Source organism: Xiphias gladius, chromosome 5 (genome assembly GCF_016859285.1).
Source record: "Xiphias gladius isolate SHS-SW01 ecotype Sanya breed wild chromosome 5, ASM1685928v1, whole genome shotgun sequence".
Classification (NCBI taxonomy): domain Eukaryota; kingdom Metazoa; phylum Chordata; class Actinopteri; order Istiophoriformes; family Xiphiidae; genus Xiphias; species Xiphias gladius.
The window spans coordinates 11,129,923-11,154,211 of NC_053404.1; the positions used below are offsets into that span (position 1 = coordinate 11,129,923).

Genomic DNA, 24,289 nt, shown 5'->3' on the forward strand with positions numbered 1-24,289 from the left:
GAGGTTCTCAGAGTTGACAAAAATTCTCAAGAGCTATGAAAGACATTATGAAACTACCTTAAACAGAAATGGCAATTCAGTCTCATTATAGGACTAGTTTAGTCCTCCCCATGACTAGTAAATAAAATTTCACATGTAAAACCACTGGAGAGCCTCTTTAAACAAACAAGAAACAACTTGAAATATATAGTGAGCTTTAGATGTGCTGGTTAACATGTGTTGTTTCCTTTGGACTGAACCAGGCCAGCTTTTTCCCCAACTTCCAGTCTTTATGCTAAGCTAAGCTGGGTGGCTGATGGCAATAGTGTAACTTCAAATGTACCATACACAAATTAGATTGTTATCAATTCTTCTAATCTAACTCGTGGTAACAAAAAAAAAGCATATTTCCCAAAATGTCAAATTTATCCTTTAATAGTTACATGTAAAAATAAACATTTACATGCATATTCAGAAAAAACAAATCTGAAATATAATGCAGAAGTTTGCTTGGAGCATATCACAACTCCTTGATATTGAGACAAAGTATCAATAAAGATCTAACATTATAATGTACTGGAGCTTACAATATCCCCAGGCTGTAATAAAGGCCATAACAATGAGCTATCATAATGCAAGTCACTATGGAGGTATGGCCGGAGATGTGAAGCCCAGAGGAACTTGTGGTAAACAAAATTTGTGCCACTGCAGCTACCAGCGAGGACAATACAATAAATTATTAGCAGTTAGCCCAAACTGAGGTCATAAAATATGACAGTAATTTAGGAAAGTGATCTTAGAGGACAACATAGACTCCAACAGGTGCAAAAAGAGATAAGGAACAAGAAAGGTGAAGAGGAAGGGCAGAGAGAGTAGACAAATGTTGGAGAGTCACTTGTCTATTAGAGTGGATGGACAACTTTATTATGCATTTTATCTGTACACATCACATTATGTAAGGCAAATCATCCTTTCATATAAATACTAGACAGTGTTTAATCGTCAATTCTGTAGTTAGCATTATGTCTTTAACTGCACAAAGTTTGTTTTCTCATGTTTGAGTGTTTATTATGCCCTTGACTGTTCTGTAAATCACTTAAAGGTTCAGTCAACCACGTTTCTTCTTAAAATGACTTCATAAATATATCCAACTTGAACTAGGGGGTGAAGAGAAAATAATCCTTGCTGTTAAAACACCGAGTGGAGCATGTTAGGATAATATGGTGTCACTAATAGAAAGTGGGGCCATAAATTATATTGCAGCCCAGCTATCTGAGCCTCTAGAGCAAGATTTCCTTCAGATGGAGAATGTAACTTTGCTTGGTGTTACCCTGGGATAAAATTATAACTTCGGTCTTCATGTCATCTAGAGACTAACCAGAAAAAAGACCATGATTCATAATTTCATAATGTCTAGGCCTCTGCTGTACAGACCCCTAGGCTGTGCCAGAGGGACTTGAAATGAAAAGAAAAACACATTTTCACAAATCTGACATAATATCCTTTTAATAACTCTTCATGTGTTGTTACCTCCGCCAAGGAGGTTATGTTTTCACTTGTGTCTGTTTGTTGGTTTGTGTGACAGCAGGATTACATAAAAGTTCTGAAACTGTGAAGTATTTTTCTGTGAAGTCTATTGTATGTTGTTTGACACTGGCCTTTGCCGAGGTCGACTTTTCACACCCTTTTAGCATCTTAGCTACTTTCTGTCGCCAGTCTTGCCCTGCGAGCGCAAAGTTGGGCTTTCCCTATACAGGCCAACCTCCCTATTTGTGTCATTCAACTGACTGCACGGCAGCTGACACAGACACGAACAAGCCCCTAACTTTCTCTCTCAGTGATCATCTTACAAGTAAATATAGCCGTAAACACAGCCGTTGTCTTTAACTTATGTGTATGGTGATTTTGTCAAATAACGTCATGGTTACAAAATCAGGATTTCAGCAGTGCGGAGCAGCAGCTTTGAAATGGCTTTGAAGTGACTGCTGGTTAACTGTTGACTGTTGGTTTGTCTTAATGGGCCACGTTTCGGTCACTATTGTATACTTGTTCCATTGTCTGACAACAGAAACAGAAAAACATGTAAATGAGAACAGCTTTATGGTGAATTCAGCTGTGTTAAACTACGTTATATTTGAGCAAGTAGAGATGCAAACAGATGAAGGGTGGTCCTGCCATATACTAGGTTTTGACCTGTCTTGTTTGATCACTTTCCTCAATATTTTGAGAGAGGGTATTTTTTCACCTAGGTGGAGGTATACGTTCTACTGAGTGCCAGTCTAGTTATTTCTGCATCATTTTTTCAGAGGTCTAAAAGCAAACTAAAGGTAAAAGATCGCCTACAATGCACTATTTCAATGACTAATCGCATAAATTATCCTGCAAGACACAATCGATGTCTGAAACCCACCGAGGGGAGACAAAAAAACCCCAATGTTTAAGGAAACACAATCTTACCTTCTGCCTGGGTCTCTCCTGTTGAAGAATCTCCTGCGGAAACTGGCATTTTCAGATACCTTCAGTTCATCCAAAGCTTTGTTTGTACAAAACATTAAAACCTTTGCTTCCATGAAACTGTTCCTGTTGTGACTCCACACTAAACTCTCATGCCTTGTTGATTTTAATCTTTGAAATCCTAGAAGAAGCCCTAGAAGTCAGGTTAGAGAGGAAATCTAATTTCAGTTTTAAGAAATGAGATATAGACTGTCAAAATGGCCTGAAAAAACTACAAAGAAAGACAATATGTGCATTACAATCAAATTTAGAGTTCACTGCTACAATTATTTTTTGACTACCTGGGGGCAGTGGAAAAAGCTATAACTGACATAGCTTCTTAAGTTTTTGTAGAAAACATGTTAGCAGAAATCATAGCCACGTCTAGGAGGCACAGAACAACATTAGCATTCATTTGGTGTTGTGTCTGTGTCTACCCAATAACCCTTTTCATCTAAAAACAGCAGCCTACTATGGCAAAAAAAACAGTACTGATGACAGCAGACACTGGATCAAAACACTGGATAATGTTGAGGGGAAATGCATGCAGGTGATAATTATCTGTGGGTTTGCCATTATGAGTGACCCATTTCACATTACACATGCTCATTGAACCATTGTTAATATAAAAATATGGATTAGTGCATATTTAAACACTTCTTACTAGTAATTAAATTCTACCAAAATCTCGACGTCTCCTGCTCTTTGAGTCAAAAGATGTTAAAATCAATGCCTCCCATTTCCATCTGCTATTTATTTTTCTGGATATCATTTTTGTTTTCATTGGCATTAATTATTAGGGATGTCTCATTTGTCTTGCTGAATTCACTGGGTTTCTCATTAAATAGCTAAAATTGCCATAGTGATACTGTACCACCTACAACAACAACAAGCCTAACAGAATATTTTGCTCAACAGGAATAGAGGTTTTTGTTTCAAAGTTGTACATTTATTCAAGGTTACAATATGGAGAGAAAAGAGGAGTTAAAATAAAATGCCAGTAGTTAATAATGTTAACATTATGAGAGAAGGCTACCCCTTTTTTTTTAAATATCAGATAAGGTTGGGTATCTGTAGAGAAGGTTAATATTACTTATTGTCCAGAAACCATCAAGGCATGTAGGCACATTACTTATTGGAGCGTTTAGCCTGCAGTTATGATCACATACACTTATTAGAGTTGTGCAGCAAATTCATCTCTCATTTTGAAGATAACACAGAAAAACAACAAGCTCCTTCAGCAGCATTAATGAAAATTGTTTATCATCAACATATAAAAGGTGAAATATCGCTCTTCATAAAAACAATGCAAAAACTAGCAGTACCAAAGGGATCAGTGTTCAGGAGCAAACTCATCTGGTGTGTTCACATTACTTCAGGTGCATAAACAAACACCAGTGCGACCTACATTGTGGGAGTCCTGCTGCATTGCAGTGCAGTGACCCAGGCCTCACGTCACATCATCGCTAATAGTGGTACAGCCAATTTAACTCTACGCACCCACTGAGCATGCTTCTAAATCAGTGTTCAGTCACTAGAATGACAAGCTTAGCTAATTATTGCTCTCCTCCACCTCTTCCTCCTCCACCACTCCTCCTCACCCACATCCTCCCCACTCTCTTCCTCTGTCAACTCTTTCTGCCGTGTGCTTCCTGCTCAAGTACTCAGGCAATGACTAGCTATTTTAAGCTTTACATGAGTGACTCCTTCTGCCTGCTAATTATTACGATCATCCCATACAGCTAAAAGATATGATTCACTGCCTATTTGTGTTTGAGCAAACCAAACAGCATGTCTGTTCTGTGAGAGCTTGCTGCAAGTGAAAACATGGTCAAGTTTGACTGGAGTTTGTCTTTACACAGAAATGGGATTGATATGCTTTAATGTGTCAGCATTAGCCTTGTAAGAGCATTTCTAATGCAGTCTTTCCAACACAAAACTGAAATTCTTCACAGATTTACTGTGATTATCTGTCTGTTGTCTGCTATCAGCAAGAAAAACAGACATGCCCAGACTCAAACTCACATGATCAAAAACTACATGCAACCAAAAAAACCCCTGAGCCTATTAGATTTAATAAATGTATCATTTCTAACAGCATGTATGTGTATGTGTGTGCATCTGTCTATCCTCAGGAGACCCCTCGAAATGAAAGTTCGGAGGCATTATTAGCTTTCACCTGGACATTATCCACCAGAAGCTTCTGTTAGACTCCCTAAACACACACACACACACACACACACACACACACACACACACACACACACACACACACACACACATAGAACATGAGTGTGACCAGGCATTACAAAGAGTATAATTTTTCAGGGTGACATCTCAGGTGAAATTCCCAAAAATATGCTTTTAAAGGCCCCACTGAAGCCTAATGACAATGTACAGATACAGAAGTCATCTCTTATTTTTCACAAAACATTGGTAGTATAATAACCAGCCTATAATATTATAATCGCAAAATAAATAATAAGACATGAATAAACATTGAGATAATTAGGCCAAGTTGAATAAAAACACAGCACTATATGACGCTAAAGCAGGTTCACCCGACTCCAGAGGAGGTCACTAAAAGGAGTAAAGAACCCATTAAAGACTGTAACAGATTATTGATTAAAATATTGATATAAAATGTAAACAGTTCTCTCAGAGAAATGATAAAAGCCTCAAATGACACATTAGCCTTTTGGATTTTTCCTCTCAAGGAGGTACCAAAAAGCAAAACAGAAAATAAGGAATTCTCAGTTTGCAAAAACTAAAACTTTTTTTTGCACTTAAAACTTAGACAAAAATCAACCTTTTCTCCTCAAACTGGACATTTGAAATTGTTTCTACAGCAAATATTGACAGCATTTTCTTTTTTATGCAACAAAGCAGGACTGATATGGACTGTATTAGGCCTGAATATATTTTCTGATTTTGAGGCTGTTTAAAAAGAGACTTGCAGAAGTGCTGTATGTCACTCAGTCTGGCCTGAGGCCTGGGGTCAGCCAGTGGGACAAACAAAGTGCTGCCATGTTTAGACAGGCCAGCCCAATCCTGACAACAAGGACAACAGTGCTCCCTATGGGCTAAGCAGAGAAGGTTGTTTTCCAAGACTGCACACAGATGAGGGGGTCTGAAAATTTCATTTTAACTGTTTAGAAGTAATTTTACTTTCCTACTTGCTGTTCCTTAATCAAGAAAACTAAAAATTTGATTTACAAAATGTATTGTTGGACATAAATAGGCTTTTGGCTGAGTACCACACTGAAAACAGTACAGTCCTTAAGTATTAAGAGAGTGAGATGTTTTCATTGTTTTGGTTCTACTCCAGCACACTGAATTCCAACAGAAACAATGGATTTAAAGCGCTAACTTTCAGTTTAAATGGTGTTTGGGGGTGTTCACATCTATATTGCGTGAACAGTGGGACTCACTGCTTTACAGTATACCCTTAGGAGGTATATATATATATATATATATATATATATATATATATATATAAAGAGCTACTATTTTTTTTTACGGTTCATTGGATGTGGACAGCCTCAAAATAAAGCTGAAAGTCAGCACTTTACACTCAGAATCATTGTTTCCTTTCAAATCCAATGTGCTGGAGTCAGGGACAAAACAAAATTGTCTGAATACTTACACACTAAACTGTATGCTATTATTAACAGTTTTTAAAGATCATAAACCCACTTAAGGAACATATTGTTTGCTATTTTATTTTCACAATCAAGCATGCAGTCGTGCCTGGCAACCCCTTGAAGAGCAGTGGCAGAGCCCCATGAACATATTTGGGTTAGTTTCTCACAACCTGGCAACTGAGCAGTGCAGCTGTGCAAAACCCTCAATACAGAGGGAACGGTCATAAAACACAATCAGTCTCCAATAAAACAGAGGGAATCGACAGAGTAAATTTGACTCCTGTGCACCCTACACACAGTAAAAATAATATACTGTGTGTAGGGTGCACACAGTATACATAAAATATAATACAATTAGGCTTGTAATATACTGTATTCAACTGCTATTAAAGATGAATATTAAGTTTCCCTAAATGACAAAGAGAAGTCTGTATATGTAGTTCCCATGTCTCCAGATGTCCTCGTCTACGCCAATGCTTTCCTTCACCTGACCACAACTGCAATTGCAGATGTAGAGCTTGCGGGGGTGCACTGAACTAATGTGTACTAGGAAATGAGCAGTGCACCCTAGCCTTAATCCATGTACGCTATGATATCCTGCACAGGCCCATGTGTTTATGATTGCAGAACAGCAGTTGCAGTTTTTTAATCAGCTGTGACTCTTTGACTCAGTGAGTAATTGGAGCGAGTTTGGTGCTCCTTCACAGCGTGGAGCCCCTCTACTGTCGTTGTAGCTCTGACAGGGGTGGCGTGAATTCTAAGACTTTGTTTCGGCAGTGTATGACTGCTTGATATTGTGGTTTTTCGCCAAGTAGTTATATCTCGCTGCCCTCAAAAAAAAATTTGAGTTGAGTTGTTTGAGAGAAGAAGACACGTCTGGATGGATTATGAAAGCAGAGGAAGATAGCAGATGCTTTGACTTTCACCAGGGTTTCCGCCACCCAGGCCACTTGAGAATTTCAATCAATTATACCGCAGGAGATGTGACTCCTAATCAGTTCTCCACAATCAATCACTAGAAATATACCAAGATGTATGATAAAACGGTAGCAGCTATGTGTAATACAACATGCTTTCAGAAAAGGCATTCAGGCTGTGCAATTAATCATAGTTAGAAATAAATGCTGCACCATATGTCCTCATTTTGATATTGAGCAGAAGATATAAACATATATACTGTATCTCGCTGAGCCCTTAAGAGATTCTTCATGCAAATATACATGTGCTTATGCAAACACACACACATATAAAGCATGAATTTGATAGGGAACTCTTCTTTTCTCACACACAAACACACACCAGCTGCTGTAACAAACCAGCAGCAGCCTCAGCTAATGGGGCAGAGTTTGCAGCATCTCCTGTGTCTCATCAAGGGCGGATAAAAAATATCCTCCAACATTTTCTCTTCCCTCCTCTCTCCCATCCTTCCTCTCTCTACCTTTCCCTCTCTCTCTCTCTCCAACTCTTAACCGTCTGTCCCTCCTCCTGCCATCCTTGCAGTCACCACATTCTCCTCAACAAACCAAACATCACAGACAGACTTCACATTTCAGCTGTAGCTTATCTCCTGTCCTCTAGCTACAGTGTCAGACAGACGGGAGAGTGGAAAAGCAAAGAGAAAATCTATATTATGCAGTTGACTGCTACAAGCATATACATTACATTCAATTTGCAATGAGAGAATGAACACAACCATTAAGAATGGGATTAATAGAGTGGAAAATTTCTGAATAGATTTAGCAGCATAGCTGATATCAAGAAGGTTGAGACTTACCTCAATAACATAGTGCAAGTAGAAGTGTTCAGAAGCACCCATAATAGCTACCGAGTAGCTGATAAGAGCTGCTAGATTTGTGTTTAGTCTTAAAACAGCACTGGTGAGCACCATGATTTAGTACACACATTAACAAAAGAATGTAAATCGTGCAGAGGTCAGGATATCCTGAATTTTTTTTTTTTATAAACTCCAAAAATGCTGGATCATACACTTCCCAAAATGCAACTTAATAGCATCTCCACACCATCAATGTGTAAAGCATGATTTCTTTTTTTTATATATATATATGTAAATATAATATTTTTACTAGTGTATTTACAGGAAATCTGTTAAAAATTTATATGATTCAACTGATGTCACTTGAGTCATTTTGTCAGACTTGACAAAGCTCTGTACAGAGGCACAGACATTATACAACTGTTTTTCTTCTGCGTGTAGTTGCACAGCTATGCAGCAAGCTTAAAAGCAAGTAAAAAGAGTAACAGAAGCTCAAGATAACGATTAGCCCAACAGTAAGTTAATAGTCACTTAGAATGTTGTATTAGCAACACATTGGCATCAAATGCTACTATAATGGATAGCTTGGTTGCAGTAACCTGAAAGAAAAACTGCAAGAATAACAACAGCTACGATAAAAGAATATCTATATTTAATGCCACAGCAATGCCCCTTGGGGAGTAAATAAAAGATCCCTGTCAATAGCTTGGTCACAGATCTTACAAAATGGTGGATGAGGCTAACAATCTCAGTTAAACTGCAACTGCTTTGGAACCATAGTGGTTGCTACTTGCAGCACAATGTTCAACTGAAACCAGCTGCTTGAGGCTCTGTAGTACTCCCATGACTGTATTTAGTTACATTATATAAATTATTTCTTTCCAAATAAAAACAATCTAATTAATGATGCCCCCTTTAGTATCTTCTATAAGCACTACATAGAATGATTAAATAAAGTTTTTTGTTTGTTTCACAGCACTTCACAACAAGTAATCAGGGTTAAAGGTTAAAAGGTTCTAACATCTGCAATAAACTGAATTCCAATAATGCACCATCGGCAGACATTTGAAAAAAAGGATCTGTGTGAAGATTGCTGGTTTATTTCCAGAGCAACAGTTTTATCAGAACAGACGACTCCTGCAGTCATTAAACAGAGGAGGGCGAACCAACCGCAGCCCCAGCTGTGACTCATAACTTCCAGAAACCAGTTACTCAACCAGCGATGGTTCCCCTGGGAAACACACAGTACTTGAAAAACAGCCACCGGTGGAGGAGTGTCAGCCCCAAAATGTTGAAACAATAGAGAGCAAGTGAGCCCTTTTTGATTTAATTCATGTGGTGGAGCCTGGTCAGAAAAATACAGATATTCAAACAGAGAGATGGTAACTGCAATGAAGGTTTAAAGCATAAATGTGAACAGATTTTATAAGGTTTAAATCACCACCTTCAGTCACATGAAAATTTGGAAGCAAACATCATTCCTCCTCTAAGGGAAGGGGAAAATCCTGAACTTCTCCTCCTACAAAGTCAATAAATTTATCTAATGTATTATTTAAGTATATCTTCATTAATAAGACAGTATTGACTGACAAGTGTCTTAACCTATCATATTATGCCATAAAGGTCGGTGCCTGCTCCTCTCACCTCAGACTGCAGCAATACTTAATGGTGGTGATGCAGATCCTTTGGACAACTTTATACTGTCATTATTGGTTTGTTTTCGATTACAAGTCATGGATAAAGTCCTCATGCATGTCTGGCCATCTGAAGACAAAATGTATGTTGTTTACTATATTTCAATGAATTTCTGGTTTACTGAATGTCATTCAATGCTTCAAATATGACTGTTTATATGACAAATCTTTAAATCTAGATTTCTGTATATTTCAGATAATATTTTTTGAAGTTTAAGGGATATTTACTTTGATTAGAGGGCAAGATGGTTGTTACTGACGTTTCTAACAATAACACTTTAGACATCTTTAATTTGGATAAAAGGTGAAAATGAAAGGTCATGAGAAGTGTAGGGAGAGTTGTTTAATTTTCACAGGGACCAAGAAAAGTGGAGTTACTGTACATTTTCACAAACATGAGCATACTCCCACACAGAGACATTTGAAAAGTCAGCAAATACCAAGAGACTCATTAGGTTTTCTGAGTTCGGTCAAAATATCAAACATCACACTTTGAGAAGCCACAGTTTGATGAGTGAAATGAATTATGGGTAAGAACACAGAACAAAGACAGCCAGCTCCTAAGTGGGCTTAAAAAGTTGATGCGACTAAATGGTTTCTATTCCATTTACTATAAAATGTGCAGATAAAAGGAGAACATTATTTTGTAGTCAATGTATATAAAGGATTTAGATATAATAAAAACAACAAAACGAATAATTCTCATCATTACCAACATAAGCTGCTTCATCATAAGAACACAATTAAATATAGCGCATCTTATCTAAAAGCACTGTTCATACAGTATTTTTTTTATAGAACTACAACTGTGAAACAAAAGCTAAAAATAAGCCCAAGCAAAAGAAAAGAGTAATAATAAAACAGGAATATAAGGATGCATAAAATTAAAAATTGTATTAAAGAAAAAAGAAGTAACACTAGATTAAAAGTGGGCAGGATCAAAACCCATAACTGTGCTTAAAAGCGAGAGTAAAACATAAAAACGTTTTGAGAGGAGATCTAAGTATGGCCCATAATCAAATGAAGGTGAGAAAAAAGTAGAAAATCAAGTGGCTCTGTTTTAACTGGATGTGTTTTATGTGGTTCTTGCTGTAAGTACTGTGTTATAATACAAGGTATAGCCTATTATGCTCACCAAAGCCATATGATTATATTAGCTACATAATGCCATCAATTCGACCTGCATACCCTCGGCATGCAGGTCAAAGTGATGGCTTTATGGGAGGGGGTGGTGGCTGTCAGATACAGTATAAATACTGTACACAAACATACAGTGCTCCCATGACAATACTGACCAAAACAAACAGATGATGCACTTTTCTACTTTATAACCAATTGAGGAGTAAGTGAGAAAGTGCAGGAGAGATAAACAAGTGGAAGAGGGACATAGGCAGAGATAGAGACAAAGACAGACAAAAGAGAGACAGAAAAAAGAAAAAGGAATTAAAAACATTGTTAAAGTGTGTGTCATTCATTGTGTTGTCTTGACTGATGGAATACAGGAATAGTCCTGAGGTCGATACTGATCAGGTCCTGCCCATTTCCTCAAAAAGAGATAGTAGAGCCAAACCCGAAACACACACACACACACACACACACACACACACACACACACACACACACACACACACACTCACACACACACATACACACAATAGATCCAGTGGGGTTGACAATGAGGGCCAGTGGCTGTCCAAAATACACCAGAGAGGTCATTAACATGAAGCAAAACATTCCATCACCATCAGCTCCACAAACATTGTTGCATGTGTGCCTCTCTGTCTTATATACACTATGTAGGGCCATCTCATAAAGGTAAGCTTTTGAGGTTTAAGACGCTGGAGCAGAGGGAGATCACCATCTAATTCAGCAGCTGCAGCACAGGACTCTAGGGAAAGGTGAACGCTTATTTAATTTGTGTGTGTGTGTGTGTGTGTGTGTGTGTGTGTGTGTGTGTGTGTGTGTGTGTGTGTGTGTGTATCCTGGCATGTGTGCAAAATACAGGACATATGACTAACACCTGCTTTTGCAGAATCTCTCTTCTGCTCTGTCATCAATGATGTGATGTGAAACAGATTAGGCCTACATCTGCTGCCAGTAAGCCTCAGCTGATGTATTGCTTAGTTCAAGAGGCTTCACAGGGAATTACGCATTTTCTAGTTAATTGGTCTACGAACTGAGGCATGCTCGCAAGCCCTGTGAGTAAGGACAATCTTTAATCTTTTATAATCTGCTGCACACTTATATGCAACACATATTTCAAACGTGAAGCAAATTTAACTGGGAAGGTCAAATTCTTCATTCTTTCTTTGCAATCTCATCACCATTCACCACGTGGCTGCTAGGAGTTCAAGAAACACATTTACAAATAAATCTTAGTCTGTGAAATGTAAAAAAAAAAAAACTTATTCTATAATTCTATATTTTTTTTCTATACTTATATTTCTGATTACAGACTAATTCAGCTCTAAAATCCACATTCACACAGAGGTAACGCCCCAAATATTTTAAAAAAGCTGTTTGTAAAATTGTAAAATTAAGACTTTATATTATATTATATATATTATATTAAATTGACATACATTTTATTATATGCAGTTATTACATTGAGATTCTTTACTCAGTCTCTGAAGAAAAATGAAATGAAAAAGTGAGAGTAATATGAAACCCTTACACAGGCTATTTGATAATAAAAAAAGATCAGAAAACACTCGATACAACTATATGTAGAGTCTCTCCATTTTCTCCTTCCTCACAAAAGACCCCACTCTTCAGCATTACCATTCAGTGTCAGACACTATGTTGAAATGCTTGGAGTGGATGATGGCAGAAAACACACCTGAGAGGAAGAACAAGACAACTTAAACAGAGACAGAACCTGAACACAGAGAGGTTTAAAGAACTGCACAGTGCACCGGTTAAACAAAAAGGAAGAGGAGGATTCATTTTCTGTAATGAGACAGATTGCAGCTCGTACCTTCCTCACACTTTAATCCCACAGAGGATCCTTCACTTTCTCTCATTCAGAACTCCCATAAAGACAGTCCCACTTTGAAGCTGTGGGTAACCGACTGTGTCAGAGCACTTGAACCATGACTTGCTGCCAAACACCCCTGAAAACAGAATAAAACCGCTCCAAATTAACATGCGTGGCGAAGTTCTATCACTTCAATATCACACAGGAGATAAGGCCAGTGGGATGAATTAGTGGCTTTTGGGGAGGTAAATGAGTCTTGTGTCTCTTTGCCTGTGCATAATAAATAACCAGAATGGGTGAGAAAAGTGTGGCAATTATTCAGACAAACGAAAGTCTCCCTGCTGTCTTGCCAAGCATCACTAACTCCCCCTGGACAGAGACGATCTCATCCAATACTGATCTCAATCTTAACACAACCTAACACGACTACTGATAATGAGGATCTACAGAGGTAGGATATGACAACCAACTGAAAGAATAGAAAGGAAACAGCAGATGTCGAGATAGAATAAATGAGAAAAATCACAAAGGGGGAGAGGTAGAAAACTAGATAGATTCAGGAAGCAGGGAGTTAAATAACACCATCTTCCTCTTGCAACCAACTATTTTCTTCTGACCCAAAACACCACTTGACATTTGGCCAGCAGCAGAAATAATCATTGCAGACCCTGACGAATACAAAAGTAACAGCGCAGATGATTGCCCTGAGTCTATCTTAGTCTTCCTGGAGATAATTCCAGAGTTTATCTAGGTGGAAATGATCTGTTCACCTCCATTTAACCCTCAGTGAGAACAGGCTAAAATGCTACTTGCAGACACTCACACACACAAACACACACACACACACACACACAAAACATGGACATACACTTTCATGCAGGCATGGTTATTGAGGAAAAGGAATCTATTCAGCTGGAAACACTAAATTGGCATCAGCAGATCCCGTGTTTGTCACACTCTCCATCAGACGCCGTAAAGCACCGTATGTTCAGGACACTTAGCTCAGGAGAGTCTGGTAACTCACAGGCACACACAAACTGATGTCTTCACACAATGAACACCTTTCTTTTTAGGAATTTTTAGACCCAAACTTCTTTTTACGCTTAAGTAAAATGGTTTTTTGGGAACAATTATCCACATGACTGACAAATCTGGTGCAGTTGTACAGACTCCCCATCAAACAACAGTGCCATCCAAATGAGTAAGATTTATTTGACACATCTACATTTATTATGCAGCCTAAATTATTTGAAATGTAACTTGAATTTGATTATGTTGGCTATAAAGCGGAAACTCAATTTGCAACAGCATCCATAAACCATGCAACACTATCAAAATAAGTATTTAATCAAACATATCATCCCAACACTCCATAGGACTAGTTTACGTACACTTTATTGCAAAGCTAAGTTGTTAATTAAGAGCATATATATCATACATGGAGAATAAAAAAATATATTTAAACTTTCTAGGGGCTACTGCATGTCTGCTAAATGTGTGTGTGTGTGTGTGTGTGTGTGTGTGTGTGTGTGCCTGAGAGAGAGAGAGAGAGAGAGAGAGAGAGAGGGGACGCTATATTTCTGTCTTCTAATTAAGTTAATTATATTAAATATCATCTACTAAGGGCCATATTAACAACTAATTAGAAATCACAGAGTCTGTGGCAGCTGTAAAGATCACCTCAACAGCCCCGAACACATGAAAGCAGATTAAAGCATAACAGTGCAGATCAGAAGTCAGCAAGGAAACTCACTTTGCAAAACAGCAAAGGGAGTAAGGGTTATTTGCAGGTTATTTACACTCTGATATATCTGCTCACCTTCCTGTCCACCAAAAAACTTGGTTTTGTCTCAATGGAGAGGATGACATTATTAAAACATCACTGAATGAAAGTCGGGCCACAACAATCATATAGCAGCTCTGATGAGATAAAAATAAAATCTATTCTATGGTGCTTTATTGACATAGCCAGCAGTCACTCATGCGTGAATGTAATGTAATAAAAAAGAAGGGTCTTCAAATGAAACACTTCATGAAGGGTTTTTCTCTTTCTTGAAATAACAGTCTAAAAAACAAAACAAAAAAATTGGAAAATAAGGAAATAGGCAGGCCGTGAAATATGATGACTCACAAAACTATATTGGCAATACACCTATCAATGTGGCTACAGAAAAAAGGTTACACAGATTTGTCCTTCCTGCTCTCTGTTCACAAACACACATAAACTCAGTGCTGACGAGATCAGTATGTACATACACAGCACTTCCACATCAAAAACAATCCTCATCAACATGACTCAGACAAATAACCCCACACCAATAACATAACACAGCTAATCCCCACCAGAAGAGAACTGAAGCCAGAAGAACACACCTGCCAGAACAACAGGCAGACTGCAATTAACTCCATCCAGACCCGCTTTCCTGGCTGCCACATAGAAATACATTCATGCTAAAGATGGAGGGAGGTGAGGTGATTAGCCTCATAAAGCTGTTTTATTGTTAAAAGTCTTCTGAATATGTGCTGTTACACATTACATCCCTGCAGCTTTGTGCTATTTCATGTGAAAGAACATCACATGTTAATATAGGGACCAACACTGGATTATAGCACAGAATAAACACCTTAGACACCGAGGACAAAGGAATAATACATGTCTGTTTAACACAATGGAGCTATTCAACGACTCATAAAGCTGCGCTGGGCTAGTTAGACGATTTCTGGAAGTCGGGGTCATTAGTTCACTAGTCTGGGAAACCAGCCTCATTAAAGAAACATCATCAAGTTAATGTAGACTATTCAATATTCTGCAGTTGTCTACTGACTGTATTTGGAGAAGGAATATTTAATAAATGAACCCCTAAACTGAAATCTGAGAATACACTATGAAAGAACATGACCTTAGGCCTGACATGACCACAGGCTTGAAAGTGGAAGTTGATCTGTCCCCATTTAGTGCTGCTTTAATAAAGGAGATAGCAGTGCAGCTCAAAGGGACTGTCCTGCGACTAAAGGCAATATCCTCTGACTGCTTCTTCTCTGAAATCCAATTACAAAAATTTATTGAGCGTCATGAACAAAGAGCCGAACAGAACCTGACTGACTTTTATCTTTGCTCAAAGATACATTTTTTGAAGTTGTCCTGTTTCTAGAGGGCTATATTTGTTTCACCTCCAGTCAAAGAGGAAAGGGGATAAATACAGGAGGAAATAGAGGTCAGCTTCAGCCATGAGAGAGTGACAACCTCTGCCACCTTCTTTCAAAAAGATCCTGGCCTCCCAGTGTGACTCCTACTCCCTGCACCAGTCTGCATGCCTGTCAAATTAACCAGAGCTAAAAGAAACAACAAATGACAAAGAAAAAGACAGAAAAAAAGCTAAAGGCTTTGTATGCATGACACATATTACACCCATTGGTGAAATTTGATCAAATAAAGTGTACAGATTCAAACACTGAGTACAAAAAGTCACTCTTACAATAACAGCTGCAAATGGTTTGATTAAAGCTACAAATTCATATAATAATAAGATCTCTGATTTAAAAAAAAGAATGTCTGTGGTTTGTGCTCAGCCTCACTTGTCTGAACACAACATCACAACTTTATTTACAAAACATTCACAGTTTACTGACAAATTAAAACTGCTGAAGCAAAATATCACCCTCTGATAAGCGGGTACAATTTTTATGGGAGGGGGTACTGCATCCTTGAGCCAGGAATTACTCCACACAAAGAAAGAGAAAAAGATTTCACTGGGGAAAGAATGACTATCGAATGCACCGGCCCACAGCTTCACAAATAACTGAGACTTATCCACGGAGCATTGTTCAGTTTCCAAAATATTTTTTTTGCCTTATTCAGCACTTCAGCAACGAAGCCAAAGAAATGCAGAGCCTTTCATACAAAAGATATACTTTTCACAGCAGCAACTAAAGTTTTGGAGTGAGCATTACAGCTACAGTAATTGGTTTATCCATACCAGGACTTGCCAGATACATGTGTAAGGGGGATCCTACTTAACACTGAAAGCAAATTACCCATAAGAGTCAATAGTAGCTGGAGTTCCAGCCATCTTGTCACTGCTCACACAGAAACACTGATGCACTGGTGGATGGCTATTTCTATCTAAACATTTCCTAGTCTGTCTCCCTTGGGAGTGCTTGTGCTGTTTTTTGGAGAAGGCCTACGTCTGTGCTCCCCTGAGATTCCTGCTGCTTCATAATGAGCCTCTCCAGCTGGATGGCCACTGACACGGTGGAGACCAGAGGTTGAGCTTCTCACCATCTCTAATTGGCTGAATTACACTCACACCCTTCAGTAGCAGAGCGAGAGCATGCACACAAAAGTTACTAAAGATTTATTTCTATATTCCAAAAAGGTTACACTGTGTTTCACAGTTCAAACCATTAGGGGAAAACATCAAACATGCAGGATAATAACAGGGACAAAAGAATACAACAAAAAAGAACCGATCCACAGAAAACATAAACAATAGAGGCAACACTTCCGTAAAATCTAATCAACTAAAGGTAAAAAAAGTTCCAGATTTATGCGAAAAGCACATGCACAGTCTCCTATCATTTTAAGCCAAGCTTTTAGGACATCCAGGTAGCAGAAATGAAATGCCTCCAGTGTGAATGTGAAATTCAGAAATGTACTTACAGACTTCACAAAGTCATCTGTCTGATAGGTAATTACCATCATTTTAGATTTAATTCTAAACTCCACTGGCAGTTGTAGGTAATCTGTGAAATGTTTTTTTTTTGTAAAAAATACAGGTATGTTTATTATTTATCATGTTTGCTATGTTTATTTTCATTTTGTATATTTTTGAGGCCTAATAAATGTGTTAAATGCATCATAAAACATTGGCAGCGCAGATTTATTTTATTATTTTTTTGATTATTTGTAATTATTTTATTTATTTTTATTTCTTATTTTAATTCAAAACCTAAAACCTACATTGTTTAAATACAAAAATACATTTTTGCTTGCTAGCAGTCTTCTTCTTCCTCACCCTTGTTAGCACATTGCTACATTTCTTGGCATGTTACCGCTACCAACTTTCAACGCGTACAAGATACTAAGAAAATGGGAACCCACTCTTAAAAACATCTCTCCATAGTACTAACAGTGGTTAAGAATTTCATATGGTACCTTTAATAGTGAGAGGCCGACACTTGACTTATTCTGGGTGATGCGGGCGGAGCTATTGCAGGATTAACTGCATCTGAGGTCACCAAAGTCTGTATATTAGAGGCCTTTTTACAGTAGATATATTGGCTTGTCATAGTAGGGAAACCACAGGTGATATCAATAACAATGGTTCCATTCCATTAAAGTGTCTCAGTAAGCAATGACAGGGTGACAGTGAGCCAGTAATACCACAACCCTGAAACTGAAGGGACTACATGAAATTCAGGCTTCATTAATTTTATTATTTACACCTGTGCTTTTCCTAATGTGACATGTCAAAATGTCCTTTAAGCTGTCCTGCCCTTGAAAGGTGAAAGAAAGCTAACAGGAGAGTCAAGGAGATATAAGTCAAGCTCAGTCTGTACACACCCACACAGTCCTGAAAAAAGGGTTAATCAGGTAACATAAGTAAAAACACCTCTGTTGGTGCATCAAGGATGTGCAGATTATTTTAATACATGAGGAAAATTGAGACAAGACTCAAATATGACTATTAACTCTTACAGTCCCATTTGAAGTTAAAAGCTAAAGGTTCCTGTTGCATTGTCTTTTGAATGCTTTTAGGGCTATTGATAAAGACCTCAGGTTTTTCATCATTTAATTAAAGTGTACAACATCCAGTCCCTCATACTACAGAAGAATCATTTAGGTTTACCTGAATACATAGTAGAGCACAGTGATGTGTCATCAGCGTAAAAGTGAAAAGATACACTAAATGGCAAATTAAATGACCCAGTGGGAGAACGTCGATAGAAAATAAAAGAAGGCAAAGAACCGGCATTTGAATTACTCCATGCTTCAGTACAGCAACATCAGACGACTCATCTTTAGTGGCCAATGAGGATTGTCTGATACATCACATACACTGTAGACCAATGAGTTGCAGACCAAGCAAGCCAGCCAATTTTCCAAATACTACATAATACTGTACCAAGATTGATAACTGTTTTCTTCTATTGTACACAATCTAATTGTGCAAAATCCAAAACTCTAAAAGAAAGTTAAGCAAAAATGCCACACTAAAGCCTTTACACTTGTATTGTCCTGTTAAAGTAGTCGTGTTCTTCTGGAAGAATATTGATTTTTCCAACGTCATGTTTCTTTTTTATGTGTTGTGCAGTTTGAAATAATAATAATATAGAACATAGTGATAAAAAGTCCCTCACAAAATGATAAAAGTATTAAAGTGCAGACAATTAAAAAAAAACATAAATTGTCATTAACAAGGCTTATAGCTATATGCATCATTTTATTTACATATTTATTATAGTTCAGTATTTATTAGACAGAAGGTAATATCAGTTAAGTGTTTCAACCTTTCATATCATTCAGCATGGAGGATAATTAAAATGGAGCATTTAAAGTGCCAGCTGAGGCTTAGACATTAGCTCTTTTAAGTAGCTGCATTGTATAAAACAGAAGTAAAAAAATTTCATCACAGAAACACTCTTCCTTTGATCAGATACAGTAAAAAAAATGTGATTGATGCAAAACACAATTCACAAGAGGCCACCAGAGCCTGAAAGTCACTGAGGACATGTCCTTATGTTTAAGATGAAATTAAATAACAATATTTAGTAGTAAGAAGTACTTGTTACTACTTCAAATCTTCAAGTGAATCTCATCCACTTGATTTTATTAGTCCACTGATACACTGGAATGCAGTGAAATTACTGAGGTTTTAACACCAGAGATGGAAAAGACACGCTCTTCCACCAGAAAAGATTCATTTACAATAACACAGCCTATTGATTCTGGTTGGAGGGTGGAGTATTTTTCTTACAGAAATTCAATATCAGTTAGTGGAAGTGGGATGTAAGGCTGTATTTTCATTATTGATCAAAATGCCATTTTCTCTTAATCACAAATAATTATAATCCTTTGGTCTGTAAAATGTCAGAAAATAGTGAAGAATGCTCATCACAATTTTCCAGAGTCTGAAGTGATGTCTTCAAATTGTTTGTTTTTTTGTGTGACCAAAAAAATCCAAAATCCAAAAGTATTCTATTTACTATCAGAGAGGACTAAGAATCAAATGTTTACACTGAGAAGCTGAAACCACTGAGTTTTTGGCATTTTTTTCTTACAAAATGACTTAAACAATTAGGTTGTCATCAAAATTGTTGCCAATTATTATTCTGGGGATCAACTAATCGAATAATCAACTAATTGTTTCATTTACTCAAATACTGAACTTAAGGGCAATTTTGAAATACTATTTATAGCTATAGTTGCTAGGTACTTTGCAGATAGAGATAGTACACACAAAACATGTATACATATATGGTTAAACTGGCTCTACAATGTCCAAATACTGCTTGTGTTTAATTGCATATAATATTATATATACAGTATAATAATACAACATTCTAAAAGGGGTCTTGTACTTTTGATAGTTTATTTATATTTTGCCAGTTAAATTATTGCTCAAGTAAAATTTTAAAACTTTTAATTGTACTTGAGTATTTTTACAGTCTGTTATTATATGCATTACTTTTACCTAGCTAAAAGGATTAGATTATTTTTTCCATCACTGAAAAAATTACACAAATAGAACAGATAAGTGTGACAAACACCAATGCTGAGAGAAAAGAGAAATCCGTTAGATTTTCAGGAGGCACTGCTTGTTGAAGCAAAAAAAATCTGACAGTAACGGTAAAAAGACATAGCAAAACAAAAACAACAAGGAAAAAATCTTTATGTCGGAAGTCTAATTGTACAAAACATCAGCCTTTTTCAAAGCTAAAAAATGCTACTTTGACTGTCGGTTTGCATCTAATATCAGCTCTGGAAACTTTGCTTTTAAAGCATCTAACAAGTCATAATAACTCAGTAGGGCTGAAAATAAAGAGCATGGTTGCTTTTATGAAAAACTGTTGTCTAATAAATATATGCCTTTGATTACATTAACATTAATTTACTAATCTCTCTGCAATAAACAGTAGTAATAACAGCCTAAAAGGCATACATTGCATTCAGAAAGTTTTCAGACCCTTTCACTTTTTTTTCACATTCTTGCAGCCTTATGCTAAAATCATATAAATTAATTCTTTCCTTCACCAATCTACACTCAATACCCAATAATGACAGAGCGAAAACAGAATTTTATAATTTTTTTGCAAATTTAATAAAAAGGAAAAACTGAAACTGAAATCGACTAAAGTATTCAGACCCTTTGCTATGACACTTGAAATTTACCTCAAGTGCCTCCCATTTCTTTTGATCATCTTTGAGACGTTTCTGCTTCACCTTGACCGGAGTCCACCTGTGGTAAATTCAATCGATTTAACCTCATTTGGAAAGGCACGCACCTATCTATATAAGGTCTCACAGCTGACAATGCATATCAGAGCAAAAACCAAGCCATCAGGTCGAGGGAACTGCCTGCAGAGCTCAAAGACAGGATTGTGTCGAAGTGTGTTTGATCTTGGGAAGGCTACAAAAAAAAAATTTCTGCTGCATCGAAGGTTCCCAAGAGTGCGCTGGCCTCCATAATTCTTCAATCGAGGGTAGAAGGGCCTTGGTAAGAGAGATGAACAGGAACCGAATCTCCATGTCCCAATCCAACCAAACAGAGCTAGTGAGGATTTGCAGAGAAGAGCCTGTCGTGTCATACCCAAGAAGACTTGAGGCTGTAACCACTGCCAAAGGTACTTCAACTAAGTACTTAGTAAAAGGGTGTGAATACTTATATCAATGTGATTTCAGTTTTTCCTTTTCAATAAATTTGCTAATTTATTTATTTTTTTCCCCTTAAATTCTGTTTTGACTTTGTCATTATGGGGTGTAGATTGATGAGGGCAAGAATGAATTTGAATGATTTTAGTATAAGGCTGCAACATAAAATGTGAAAACAGTGAAGGGGTCTGAATACTTTCCTAATGCACTATAAATATTATTTTTGATCATTTGACAGCTTGGTGGGAGAACATTTTACAGCACAGTAATTTGGCAATACACTGTCTTTGCTTTGAAACTGATTCTGCGAAAATTGGTTTAGTTTTCAACATGAATTCAACATGGCTGCTCTCTGGTTTATGACGCAACTTTGTTATGTTCCTCAGAGTACAGCTAACATGTTAAGTGCTCGAAGTAAAGCAACCTAATCAGTCATGGCATCCAGTCAAGAACACAAAAACAATGACATCACTCTTGAACTTGAAGAAAGATATCAAACTCCACAACAAAATAGCTGATGCTGTGGTAGGTAGTCAAAGGAGCATATTTATGATACAAAATTATAGGGTGTAACCACACTTAAAATGCAGCAAAAAACATTTTGAAATTTTTGTGTGTTTGTGTGTGTGTGTGTGTGTGTGTGTGTGTGTGTGTGTGTGTGTGTGTGTGTGTGTGTGTGTGTGTGTGTGTGTGTGTGTTGTGTGTGTGTGTGTGTGTGTGTGTGTGTGTGTGTGTGTGTGTGTGTGTGTGTGTGTGTGTGTGTGTGTGAAATTAGATACTGGCGCTTCAATACTAAAACTTACCACATAGCAGACACACTGATCTGACCACACATTTGACGGCCAAATCCCCATAGAGGCTTGTCACAACCAAATTGAATCTCCTCCGACTATGGGCTGTCATGGGGGTGGGGAAGGTGGAGGAGGAGGAACGGGCCACTACTTGTCCCACAGTACAAAGCTTTGACACTGGAGCAGAGCCCTGAGACCAGGCCCAGCTGACCCCAAAAGACCAGACAGCCCACAAGCTGAAAACACAAGACAAGTATCTTCCTCCTTACAGCCTCAGATTCTGTGGTAATACATCATGAAGTAACTGCAGCTCAGAACTCCATAGTAGCTTTGTTTAGATGCTTCCATCCTTTCAATCAGATGTCACAACACAGAATTCAATTACAAGCTCCGATAAGTAAATGGAATATTGTGGATTATAAATGGCAACCAAAGCCCATAGTATAATTACACTATTTACAGACAGAAGTGTTTTGTCTTACTGAAACCTTGACTCAAAATGTCATAATTATTGCTGGATTTGCTGCTAGAATGACTGGGAAGACAAACACTCATCTTGAGGAATGCTTGGTGCCTAGAGCAGTTATTAGAAAAGCATGAAATAAAGCACCCAAAAGTAAAGCCATCCCTTTTCACCAACAGATAATGCATTATGACTACATTTACCATGATGTAAGACGTGCAGATGTAGCCTTCTGTTTCCGGAGGTTTGCCTAAAACCTGCAATTGACTATTTGCTAAGCTTTGTTTCCCAGTCTAGCTTTCCATTCTAACATACTGCATATACAATGCTACCAGTGGAAAATTTACTATTCAAAATTTACAGTAATTTTTGAAACAGTGGGCCTTAGATTTAAAACAAAAGTATTTTAAAGAAGGTATCTCATTTCTAGCCAATGACTATGAATTTTATCAGCTGAATTGACTGTGGCTAGCAAATGATATCAGCTGTGACTAGCTAGCACAAACTAGTTCTAACACTCTAATCACTCTTACTACAGTCCCATGCACACTGTTTTGGCATGTGGAGAAAGCCAAAGCTTGACAGATCTGTTGTACCTTTTTACAGTTCCTAATCTATGATTGAATAATCACTGTTTGAGTGTGGGGTGAGTCAACTTTCAAATAACATGGCAATCCATCTGGGACGTGTTATCTTTTAAAAGCTTCTTGCTTTATTAGATTATTTTTAAGTAATAAAATGATATGATCATGTAGGAGAGAAATTTGAACCGTAGACACTTGCAAGATATGGTAGGTGCCTCTGTCAGCTGAGCCAGCTGCATACCACTATATCTGGTCATTTCTGCACACAGGCGAATGTCATCTCCTAATTTCCTTTCAAACACCATGTATGTTTCAAATGTGTAAAAATACTAGAAAAAGTGCTGGCAGGGTTATCCCATCTCACCTCAGCCTCTCCTCCTCCTTCTTTCGCAGTTTCATGTCCCGCTGGACCACTTTCAAGACATGCTCCGCCTCGTCATCCGTCAGGCCTGACAGGTCCAATTTCCGGCCCATCATACCTGGCCTCGACACACTGAGCTGCTGCTGGTCCAAGGCAGGAGGAGGAGAGGCAAAGGCACTACTGCTCTGGGGGCCAAGGCTGAGACAACCCTGGAGAAAAAGACACAGACAAAGAAATTGATAGTGTGTGCATTTATGGAGTCAATTTGCTCTTTTTGAGCTAAACATTAAATAACTCTTGTATACTTTGTATTCTGTAATTTATGACTTTCATCAACCTCTATAACATAAGGAATTATGACATCAGTAGGTCTCTGGCACAGCTTATAATATAATGAACAGTCACATTTTCACATCAGCAAGCCAATTACAACAGGAATCTAACAAAAAGGTCCACTGAAAAGGCACTATCTTGCCATGCATATAATGCTGCAATGTTTGCTTTATGACTTACATGAATATATTGTGACACCATGCAGTTGTCTGCCTGCAGCATGAACCTCCATTTATGAGCAGCTTAAATTTAGATTACGGTTTGTTTCCAAACCAAAGTGTAGTGGCTAGAAAGACTTTTCTTTTTACTATTTCAGGTTGTTAA

The 24,289-nt window shown here is 37.6% G+C and overlaps 1 protein-coding gene across 1 annotated transcript in view; it reads right to left on the minus strand.

The window, feature by feature from the left end:
- LOC120789957 (myosin VIIA and Rab interacting protein) overlaps positions 1-23,760 on the minus strand; it is a 103,367-nt gene extending 79,607 nt beyond the window's left edge. Inside the window, exon 1 of the mRNA XM_040127177.1 lies at positions 23,636-23,760. Coding sequence (XP_039983111.1) covers positions 23,636-23,748 — 113 coding nt within the window. The 5' untranslated portion in view covers positions 23,749-23,760. The remainder of the gene's footprint in view (positions 1-23,635) is intronic.
- Positions 23,761-24,289: the final 529 nt, after the last annotated feature.